Source organism: Pan troglodytes, chromosome 7 (assembly GCF_028858775.2).
Source record: "Pan troglodytes isolate AG18354 chromosome 7, NHGRI_mPanTro3-v2.0_pri, whole genome shotgun sequence".
NCBI classification, from domain to species: Eukaryota; Metazoa; Chordata; class Mammalia; order Primates; family Hominidae; genus Pan; species Pan troglodytes.
In genome coordinates this window covers 78,375,497-78,387,750 of record NC_072405.2, presented here as the reverse complement: position 1 = coordinate 78,387,750, position 12,254 = coordinate 78,375,497, and the positions used below count along the sequence as shown (strand labels likewise).

At 37.1% G+C, this 12,254-nt stretch overlaps 1 protein-coding gene across 3 annotated transcripts in view; it reads left to right on the top strand.

Moving 5' to 3' along the window:
- The window catches only part of SLCO5A1 (solute carrier organic anion transporter family member 5A1), a 161,365-nt gene that overhangs the window by 87,003 nt on the left and 62,108 nt on the right, over nucleotides 1-12,254 (top strand). For 2 of the 3 annotated variants that reach the window (XM_063817154.1, XM_528160.6), the window contains exon 5: nucleotides 8,518-8,682. The exons of the other annotated variant lie outside the window; for it this stretch is intronic. In XM_063817154.1, coding sequence (XP_063673224.1) covers nucleotides 8,518-8,682 — 165 coding nt within the window. The remainder of the gene's footprint in view (nucleotides 1-8,517; nucleotides 8,683-12,254) is intronic. 3 annotated transcript variants of the gene reach the window in all.

Sequence of the window (12,254 nt, the reverse complement as noted above, 5' to 3'; positions counted from 1 at the left end):
TTATGTGTTCTAGCTGGAGTATCTGCTCACTGGCCTCCTTCAGCCATAATTATCACGTGGTGTTCCCTCTGTCTTTCTTTATTACACCACTTTTCTTCCTCCCCCTTGAGGAGGCCTTTCCTATGCCCTCAAGGCAAAGGCCTTGGTACTGCCCATGTGCTTTGCAAAGCACCCTGTATTTTGGCAGTATCACATTATTTTAAAATTTATCAATAAAAATCCCCATCTTTTATATAACTATGACCTTCTACTCTGGTTGCTTTCATCTTCACTCTTGGTCTCTGTGCCCAATGTGAATTTTATGCCTTGTTTGACTTTAGTCCCTTTAAGCTGCCTTTATCTGCTTGTTCAATCACTCTTCTCTCAAAATGTACTTTTATATAAGAAATGGGTGTTATTTAAGACTTTTAGGAAAGGACTAGATGGGTTTCCAAATGGAACCCAATAATTTAATTATTGAGATAAATGCCTGGCAATATCTATCCTAAGGAAATTTCTTTTTTTATTTTTCTTTCTTTTTCACAAATATCTTTATTGGACAATCACTACAGGACTAAGAACTCAGGATTCATACATGAAAAGTTACAGACCTTGCCCTCAAAGGGAGGCAGAAAAGAAAGTAGACACAACATTAATATGTTAAGTCCTAAAATGGAGGTATGCACATTCTAAGGAGGTGGAAGCAAGAGGAGGAAGGAATCCATGTTGGCTGCCTGAGTCAGGGAGGACTTTCAGGGATGACACATTTCTGCATCCTTTTAAAATTGCAGCTTTTAAAACAAGATCCTAAAAGTAATACATGTTCAGGACAGAAAATTTAGAGAATAAAATAAAAGTGAATTCCAATCCCATTTCTGAAAATAAAATGCTTAACTTTTTTTAATAGTAAGAAAGTATTTATATTTTGAAACTAGATAGATGTGGTGGTTGCACAACATCGTGACTGTACTAAATTCCACTAACATTTTTACTTTAAAATAGTTAATTTTATATTCTGTGAATTTTGGCACAATAAATTATTTTTTTAAAAGGGTATGTATTTTAGTGGAATTTAAACATTAGGAAAATAAACTGCCTGGGCTACTAAATTTTAGATAAATGTTAGTATGTCTGGATATATCCATGTCAAAAATTATAAAAAGCATTAAGAGGGGCCAGTATGTTTGTTTGGTATTTAATACTCATAATTTATACCTGGGTAGAAATGTACATTTTGGGGTAATAAAATTTAGTCAACTGCTTCATAGTAATACTAACTTATCTATTTTGTATAATAATAAAACAAGCACTAGTCCTCATCCCACCCCCAGTTTAAATTTTAAAAAAAGATGTAAAAGGAACAAAATTAATAGCTTATGTTTACTTTTAGAAGGGCTCTTTAGAAGAACATAAAAGAAATGTTGGTGTGGATGCACAATGTCGGTGGGTAAAAACAAACACACAAACAACACATCCTGGGGAAGGAATTTTCTTGCAACCAGAAAAAACCTAATCAGAAAATTAATGAAGGTTAAAAAAGATGGTGAAAAACTAATTAGCATACAGAAATTAGTATTCCTAATTATGACCTTGAATCTTGAAGAAAATGTCAGATTATGCTATGCATTCACTAGTATTATCAGTTAATACAACAAAAATATTTAAAGCTTTGTTGCTTAAAGAGGCAATCACTCAGAAATCTGAAAAATTAAGCATATCTCTTTCCCAGATACGCTGGATAAAGGACAATATTGTATATTTTCTGTTTCTCCTGTTAGTATTTTAATTCTTCTTTAATGGACATTTTAGTTTATAATCTTATCTGATGCCATTAAGGGTTCTTTAGCATTAAAGAACCATACTTTTAAAAGGAGCATAATTTTCTATTTTCAGTGAGTTCACCACTGTGGACCACCTTTCATCTTATGACTTAGCTTTCTTAGCTCTTAACCTGCTCCCCAGGAGGAAATTATGTCTCTTTGGAATGGACTCCATTTTTTCACAAGTATATGGCTATTGCTTTAGTACAAATTATTGCAGTGATATAATAAAGAATGTTAATAAATGCATTCCAAGTATATTTTTTGAGTGCCTCCTATAGGCCAGATGAATGCTGGGAGCTGAAGATGTACAGATACCCCAAGGTCCTGCAGTCATAGCTTTTATAGTCTCCTGAAAGGAACAGACAGGTAAACACATGCAGCTACCTAAGAATTGATGACTAGAGCTATGGACCAAGTACATGGGAGCACAGAGAGGGAGCCCCCTAGACTGTCTAGAGAAGCTGTGGATGCTTCCTACAGGGGCAGATGCCAATCCTGAAAGTTGATGGATGAGTTTGACATTTGCCAAGGAGATAGGTGGGGAATACCACAAATAGTACAGAGATGAAGAAGACCATGCCATGGATGAAGCTTGGGGCAGGGCAACCGTAGGACTACAGAGTGGAAGGGCAGGCAGCAGCCCGCTCTCACAGGCCTGGCGCACTCAGTGGTGTTCATGGTAGCTGGGTCTTCTTCTTATGCTTCTTATGCTTGGTCAATCCCTTTGTTGGCATATGTTTTTCAAATATATCATTAAAACAAAGTTTGTTTCAGTAATCTAACACAACAGCAAAAAGACATGATATAGATCCTTTCAGGTTGTAAAGAGCAGCAGCCAGTTCCAGCCACCTGAGATACTGGGGTTCTGGTGCAAGGCTCCGGGGGAGAGGAGAAGCCCCAGCGGCTGGGCCCCTGGCAGATAGGGATGTGCCCATTGCCATTGAGCTCCACAGTCACTCTGCAGACTCCACTGTGGCTCCAGGTTCAGTTTTTCTTACTTTTGTCTCTCACTCAAATCTTCATACTCCCTGCCTAATTAGCCCTTTATAGTCTCCAATGCAAACACTCCAAGGGAAACAAAGTCAAGGGGTTTTTGGCCAGTCTTTGCTCACATAGGGTGCCTTAGGCCTCTGGTGGCTGTTGGGTTGCCTGTAGATAGCACCTCTGAGTCCCGCCTCCTTCCCTGGTCCAATCAGCTCATTTGGTGATATCAGGTCCTATGGTAAAAACCTTGCAGCTTCTGTATAAGGAGCCACAGAGGATGGGTCTTTCAATGTGATGGGGACTTGCAGAGCCCTCTCCAGCCTGGGATATATTTCTTATCAAACTAAATAAACTTCGGGAAGTTTGTCTCTCTGCCCACTTGAAAAGATGATTGCACCTTTCAGGTTCGCTGAAGTTGGTGCTTGTTTAAGCTTTGCTCATCCAAATAAAGGCCTTTGTAGTACTAGTTACTCGGGAGGCTGATGTGGGAGGATTGCTTGAGCCCTGAGTTTGAGGCTGCAGTGAGCTATGATCACTTCATTGCATACTGGTCTGGGCGAAAGAGGGAGACCCTATCTAAAACAAACAAACAAACAAAAATAAAGACCTTCATCAAATACAGACTTTAAATTATGACTTATTTCACAAATGAGCATAAAATATTCACACATGCTGGAACCCACTTGGCTAATGGTCAAAAAATTACAAACATATCAATACCTTCTGCCTTATATCATGCTGTGATCAATAGGTTTGGAGAATAAATTACGGCCTCTGCCCTCAGTGAGACTGATCCAGTCTCTCCTAAACACCATCCCTTATCAGCTTCCACAAGAATCTGGTCACAGCCAAGCACAGTGGCTCACGCCTGTAATCCCAGCACTTTGGGAGGCCGAGGCGGGCAGATCACAAGGTCGGGAGATCGAGACCATCCTGGCTAACATGGTGAAACTCCGTCTCTGCTAAAAATATAAAACATTAGCCAGGCATGGTGGCAAGTGCCTGTGATCCCAGCTACTTGGGAGGCTGAGGCAGGAGAATCACTTGAACCCTGGGGGCAGAGGTTACAGTCAGCTGAGATCACGCCACTGCACTCCAGCCTGGGCAACAGAGCGAGACTCCGTCTCAAAAAAAAAAAAAAAAAAAAAAAGAATCCACTCACACCACCTATCTCAGATTTTCTGAATTTTGACCAAAGGCTTTGGAGGCCCCTGGGTGCACCAGATTTATTGCAGCATAGCTCTGTTGTGATTGGAGTGCAATTTAACACCAGGTCCGCGTGCACGTGATCATGGGGCCACCTATACTGTCATCGATGTGCACCTGGAAGGAGCAAATGATCTGCCAATGCTATTAACACTTCTTTTAAAAGTGATTTCAGAGTATAGACCACCTTAAATTATAACCTCTTGAATTTTAGTGCTTTGTGTTGAATTTTATTCCTACTTTACTACTGTTTAAGGCATCTCCTGGTTTTAGTGCCAGCCTGAATTTGTAAGATTTCCTAGCATTAAATGATCAAAAAATGATAATCACTATCATTATTTCATCATCTCTCCTTCATCATGCTTTTTACTGCATCTTTGGTTTTACAATGACACAGTTATAAATGACACCAAGAAACTGATCTAAAATATATTCTGTAGCATAAAAATTAAGTATTTGGTTGCAAATTTAGGAAGGTTTAACAACTTCTTTGCTAACTTAGTCTTCTAAATTTTGTGTTTTTGAAATAATTTTGAATTTACATGAAAGCTATAGAAATAGCACAGGGCACCAGTGTACCCTACATCCTGATTCCCCAATTGTTAACATTTCTGAGAAATTGAGGGTGTGGTACTCTACTGTCCCTAATACTTCAGTGTATGTCTCCTAAGTACAAGAACACTCTCCTATATAACCACAGGACAGCCATAAGAATCAGGCAATTCACATTGATCTGGTGCTACCATCTAAACCATAGGCCCCAGTCAAATTTGCTGATTATCCCAATAATGCCCATGATGTCCAAGATTCAATCCAGGATCACATGCGTTTAGTTTTTGTGCCCTTTAGTCTCCTTCAACCTAAATCAGTTACTCATCCTTTTTTGTTTCTCGTGACCTTGGTCTTTTAAAAAAGGTACAAGCAAGTAATTTTGTATATCCATTAACTTTGAATATCCTTCAGTTTGGATTTGGTGATATTTCCTGATTTATGCATGTTTGCAGGCACACCACTGAAATGATGCTATGCTCAGTACATAGGAGCAGAGACACATAGTGTTAATTTGCCCTGTCACTAGTAGGCTTTTATCACTGGGATAAGATAGTATTTGCCAGGTTCCTTCATTCTAAAGTTAATAAGTATAATGTATTATTAATCAATGAGTAATTAAAAAGAACTTTGTGGGGAAATATTTTGAGGCTATGTAAATACAGTTGACACCTATTATTTGTGGCAGCTATGTTCTATAAAGTCACTGTGAACACTGGATTAGCCTGGACTGAACTTCACTCCTACGGAGGGTACAGGGTTGGGTTCCTATTACAACATAATTCTCAACCAATCAATCAATACATGACCTCGCTTTATGTATCTTTCTGTTTAAAGACTCCTTATTTAATATATAGGGTTGATTCATTATCATTGAACTTATGGTCAATTGCACTGTAACTCATGCCTGAAGGAAGCTTATCTAACACGAGTATTTTCTCCGTAAGGCACATCATAGTCTTTTGCACTTTAGGAACCCTAGACAGCCTTGAAGCACAAGGGATTTTAAACAATGAGATCACCAACAAAAAGTACAAAAATGCAAAGCATGTGAGACAATGTATTATGGAAAGGACATGAGTTTACAATATGAGAGCAGAAACAAGAAAGCAGAGTGTCACCTTTTTCCACCTCAGCTGGGAATGTGTGCATTGGACGACTCAAATTTTTCTCTGGTCTGCATGTGACTGTGAAAGTGCTGTGAGTGTTAATTTTTGGGGTTACAAATAAATTTTAGCAAGTAGATGTCTTTGCAAATATGGAATCTGTGAATAATAAAAACCGACTATATCTCATTCCTATTAGATTTCTGCTTACTGGTTTAGCATCTACAGAGGTCAAATTGTCCCAGATTGGGCTATTGAGAATCCTTCAAGCTGCCTTCTGTGTCCTTATGACATGTCCTCACCATTCCATGAGCACATTTTTGCTTTCTTGTTCAACAAGATTTTCTAGGCTTATCTTGTATTATCTCTGCTCCAGTTGTAAAGTTAGACATTTTTCCAGGGAACTCTTGTTCCTTTTAGTAGAAGATGGTTTTTAGAAATCAAGAATTGGGTGCTAGGTGGATGCATTCCTACCAGGGTGTCATTACTTCTAAGCCTTGTGAGCAGACGGAGAAGGACGTATATTTATACCCACATACAAACACACACACAGTCTATCATCCATGTATCTATCTTCCTCTAATCTATTTATCTATCTGTCTATCTGAACCATGAATTCATACCAGTACCTCCAGTTCCAATCTGATGTAGAACGATCCCCCTTTCCATATTTGTAACTCTCTTCTTTGGCAGTTAGAAAACTGATTTCCATTATTTTCAATGTATTTATAACTTGCTAAGTCTCCTTTGATGTAAAAAATCACCCAGTCCCACCAACCAAAGGTACAACCCTGTATACTGTTCTTCCACCCCAACTCCTGGAGGGCTGTAGGCTGAAAGCTCAGCCCCAGTAAAGGAGAATGAGAAAGGTAGAAGAAAGGAACTTAGAGTCATTGAAGGTCTGAACTTCTGCTAATTCTTCTTAGATAACAGCAGACTTTTTTAATAAAAGAAGAGAGAACCATCATGCATGTTTTTAGTTACCCTTGAAATTAGAAGGCTATTTTATCATGCCAAATGACTATAGAAGAAAAACCCGTTCAATATAACCAGTATTTCTTAAAATAGTCATGTGATAGTATGTTACTTTCTTATGTTAAAAATTTATTTTATATTTCTCCCAGATGTTTAAGAGTCAACACATTGGCTTTTAATATGCTGCTAAACTTAATTTGAATCTTTAAATGTGGATAGGTAATCTTAACTTTCTAAGTTCTAAATTTTGGATATGACATTTTAATTTACAGTGTTTACAAGAGGCTGTAGGATGATTTTATGAAGCACTTTGATTATGTTTTTCTCTGGTGTGTTTATCCATGTCAAAAAATAAAGCATGCATCTTAATTTTTATTTTAAATTGTTAATTTAAACTTTAGAAATTAAATTAAAATATAGAACATTAAATTTAGTTTAAATTTTAAAATGATGATAGTGAGCAGTCTTAACTTTCTAAGTTTCAAATTTTGGTCAACAGGAGGCTATGAATTATAGCTTTAATAAAAGTTCTAGGCTAATTTTAATGAAATGACTTTATTATGTTGAAAGAGATAACCGTTCTGAGATGACTGTATTGCCAAAAATAATACAGCTTACCTTTTCTATGAAGATACATAAAGATTACATAAATGTACATTAATTCACAGAACATAAACCCTTAATTGTCTGGTGTTATATATTTCTCCCAGATGTTTAAGAGTCAACACATTGGCTTTTAATATGCTGCTAAGCTTAACTTGAATCTTTAAATGTTGATAGGTAATCTTAACTTTCTAAGTTCTAAATTTTGGATATGACATTTTAATTTACAGTGTTTACAAGAGGCTGTAGGATGAGTATGATTGAGAAGTATATAGTTGACCATATAAAATACATTGTTTTGGTTTGTTTGATTTTTAATTAAATAGAATTACACACATATATGTACATCTATTTTTGCAGCTTGCTTTACACATTAATACAAATATTCCTTGGAGTCCTTTTATGCCAGTACATACAGCTCTATTTCATTTTTAACTACTGCCTAGTTTTCCATTATATGGCTGTGCCATCATTTATTTAAACATTTCCCATTGATGGAAATGTAGATTCCCCCCTCCTACATTTTTGGTATTATAAATGATGCTCCAATGAAAATACTTGCACATATACCTTGAAGCACATAGATGGCAGGTTCTGTGAAATAAATGCCTACAGTCAAGGGTTAGGCTTTACTTTCTTTCTTGGAGGCAGCTCAGCAGGTGCTAACCCCCCACCTTTCAGCTCTCCTTCCTTTTTGGAGATCTTTGTTCCCCAATTCAAGCACCTCAGAGTGTCTGACCTGATGGCCGCATTCTTTTAGCTTTTTAAACTGTGGCTATTTCCTGTTTCATAATGAGACTTGACAACCAGAAGTATAACATCATGTAGATGCCCACAGAAGCAGAATAGCTACATAATAATATTACTTGGGAGAAGTGGAAATTGTAATTTAAGGCTGCATTGCAGGCACTTTACACATCTAGCGGACTTTAAGGCCTTAACAATAAATAGCATTGCTTTAATTACTGAAGAAATGCAAATAATTCTAACAGTTTTTGAAACAGGAACTATCAATTGGGTACTGCTTGTAAGGATATTTGTGTATGGGTATGTTTTTAGGTACTTTACTTAATTTCCATATCCTGGTTGAAAGTTAAAAAAAAAAAAACAAACAAAACAAAATCTATTTAAAGAGGATGGTTTCTAATCGTCATCAGATCTTTCTATTTTTGTTCTTTGGTGGCAAATGTTGCTGAATGGCTATTTCCAGTTCATTTCAAAAGCAATTCAGTTTTATTTTGTTTTCCATCCATTGTTTATAACATTCATTTGTCATTTTTGTCATTTTGTAGACCTACCAAGAGCAGCTGTCAGGATCTTAAGCAACATGACATTCCTTTTTGTGAGTTTGTCATACACAGCTGAGAGTGCCATTGTAACTGCTTTCATTACCTTCATTCCCAAGTTCATCGAGTCACAGTTTGGTATCCCAGCCTCCAATGCCAGCATCTACACTGGTAAGGCACTGCCGCTAGGGCTGCTTGAAAACATGATCATTTTGACCATGAAATGGAATGGGTGAAGAGAAAGTTCAATCTAACATCGAAGTGTTAAGCTAGTTCATTAACAGCTACCTTTCCCCCCAGATTTTAGGAGGAGGAAATCCTGGAAAGTGTCCTCTTTGATTCAGATTGTATTACCATGTGACACATTTCCCAACTGTGTTTTGGGAAGGGAGAGAATTTTGCATATTTATATTTCTATGGTTCTCAGTTTAAAAAATGAAATAGGCAATGACATTCAAATTTAAATCTAAATAGATCTTTTTATGGGTTGGCATGGGTTTTAAAGTGTTAAGTTAAAAAAATTGATAACCTGAAATATACATCAGTTTCATGGTAGCAGGATTTCCCCTTCAGAAATGTGAACAGATTTTATTTGAATTACTGGAGATGTGTGAAGTTGAAAAGGAAATGTATGAATTTTATTTTAGATGTTTGATGTCTGGGAAACTGATTTTTAGGAGACTTTGATGCATATACCCATAGTACTTAGTGCTTAAAATCTTCTTTTATAATAAATTGGATGCTTAGAAATGTGGAAACATTAATTCTCAGATATTGGAGGAATTTTCAGTATATTATATCATGTAATATTGTAGATATTTTCTTAGTGGTATCAAAGATGGCTGATTGGCCATATCTTCCTAAAGGCTTAATTTATTTAATAAGGTATATTTCAATAGTTGAAGTGTATTTAAATAGTGTAGAATTATGATAACTTTTCAAGTGACTTAGGCTCCTACGTTCTCCAATTCCACATTCAAATCCAGTAAACTTGAATTATCTGAAAATGAACAGGCATCACTGTAGAAAGAGAAATTGATTTGAAATATTTGGGTAATCACTTTGTTCTTTACTTCATCTTATACATATAAAGACATACAACATTGGGTTGTGGGCCCAGGATAGCACATATTTTTATAAAGAATACACTGCTGTGGACTATTGTAATTGTGACTTAAAATATGTTTTTCTTGATCTTGGTTGCAAAAATATATGATTTCCTATATTAAGGTAAAATTTCCAGATTATTTTATAGTTTGGTTGTGAGAAAATCTAAACCTTCTACTTGTAGTTTAACTCTTCCACTAACCCTTTGTTGAGCAATGATTTTTGGACAGGGAAAACAAAAGTTGTCTTGAAGTTAGATTCAAAGCCACACAGCTGTTAATCATAGGGCAGTCTCCAGCATTTCACAAACTAAGTTTCAATATTCAAAGGTGTTAGTGGGAAGACAGTTCATAATAAAATAAATTTGGAACTTGCTGAGTTAAACAAAGTATCGTAGGATTCTTTACTGCAGGCCCTTTCATTTCCTTTAATATGCCGATATGCATCGTGAAACTCCCAGAAGACGACTCAGACTACAGCCTTTTCCAAAGTCATTTGACCATGAAACCTGATTTTTTTAGAGGCATCTTTTTCATAAACAGTGTTCCCCAGGATACACATAGGGAAGCCATACTGTGTGCCCCAGTTCCAGCCAGACTAGGGAGCAGAGCTGCCTAGATCATCCCACTTCTCTGCAGATGCACCATTTTCACCCCAGGGTTAGTGGGAGAGTAGTGCAGTGCTGAGCTGGGTAGGCACTAATGAACCTTGAATGCATATGGCTAAAGCCATCTCTTAGTTACTGGTAGAGGCCAAGGCTAGACAGACAACTTGTGGAAAATAAAGGGTTCAGCTGGAGCTGGGGTGTCGGCTACAGAATAAAGGGTTCAGTTGGAGCTGGGGTGTCGGCTGCAGACTTCCACAGCAGTGTGGTTGAGGCAGTGGCCACTAAATGTGTCCCACTTGGCCAGGGAAGTGCAGGATTGAATAAGGCTAACTCACAGTGTTCATCCCATGCTCCAATGTCAGAGTTAAAGAAGCAATGTCTCAAAAATGCGACTTCCATTCTGATTTTGTCATCAGCAACTTTTGTTTGTTTGTTTGTTTTGATCATAGCCAATGCAGTTTATACAATGTTTGCTATTCCACTTCTTCTGATAAAAAGCTTTTTATTTCCAGGTCACATATTTTTTCTTCCTTTATAGATAGGCAACAAATAATAATAGTCAAGAGATATTAAGATTGATTAAGAGTAGAGGGGGGCCTGTCAATTTGCAGTAAGATTAAACAGAGATGATAATTATTTTTAAAACTACTCTTGGTTTTTCTTTTCTTTTTAAAAAAATTTTAAGTTCTGGGGTACATGTGCAGTATGTGCAGGTTTGTTACATAGGTAAACGTGTGCCATGGTGGTTTGCTGCACCTACCAACCCATCACCTGGGTATTAAGCCCCACATGCATTAGCTATTTTCCCTGATGCTCTCTTTCTCCCCTCAATCCCACAACAGACCCCAGTGTGTGTTGTTCCCCTCCATGTATCTATGTGTTCTTACCATTCAGCTCCTACTCATAAGTGAGAACATGCGACGTTTGGTTTTCTGTTCCTGTGTTAGTTTGCTGAGGATAATGGCTTCAAGTTCCATCCATACCCCTGCATATGACATGATCTTGTTCCGTTTTATGGCTGCATAGAATTCCATGGTGCATATGTACCACATTTTCTTTACCCAGTCTATCATTGATGGGCATTTGAGTTGATTCCATGTCTTTGCTATTGTAAATAATGCTGCAATGAACATACGTGTGCACGCATTTTATAATATAATTATTTATATTCCTTTGGGTATATCCCCAGTAATGGGATCGCTGGGCCAAATGGTGTTTCTGGTTCCAGGTCTTTGAGGAATCGCCATACTGTCTTCCACAATGGCTGAACTAATTTACATTTGCACCAACAGTGTAAAAGCGTTCCTATTTCTCTACAGCCTTGGCAGCATCTGTTGTTTCTTGACTTTTTAATAATCGCCATCCTGACTGGCATGAGATGGCATCTCACTGTGATTTTGATTTGCATTTCTCTAATAATCAGTGATGTTAAGCTTTTTTCGTATGTTTCTTGGCTGCATGTATGTCTTCTTTTGAGAAGTGTCTGTTCATGTCCTTTGCCCACTTCTCAATGGGGCTGTTTGTTTTCTTCTTGTAAATTTGTTAAAACTCCTCTTGGTTTTTTGAATTGTTATCAGTTTAATCATTCTTACTCTCTGGGCATAGATTTCATTTTTCAAAGAAATTTTAAAATTTGAGCTCTTTTGTTCTCTGAATCCCCTTTTTTAATGCATGTAGACTGAAATGGGGAATTGAGAAATATATCTGAAAAACAATTTATCATCTGACAAAGTTTTTGAGTTCAAATTCTCTTTTCACTTAAAAAAATTATTTAGATACATACCCTGATCTTCACTGCAATTTGTTTGCGTTGTGTTATGGATAGAGAGGAAGCACCAAACACCTACGGAAGGACTGACCTTCTATTGCTCGCTTGTTCACATTGCCATTGAATGCCAGCTCTGTGCACAGCACTGTGCCTGGTGTGTGGCTGGGGAAATCTAAAGACTCACACCAGGGCCTTAAGTTGCTTACACATCTAAGAGGAGAGAGAAAACTTATGAAATACATTAGAAAAACCTGTCTAAAT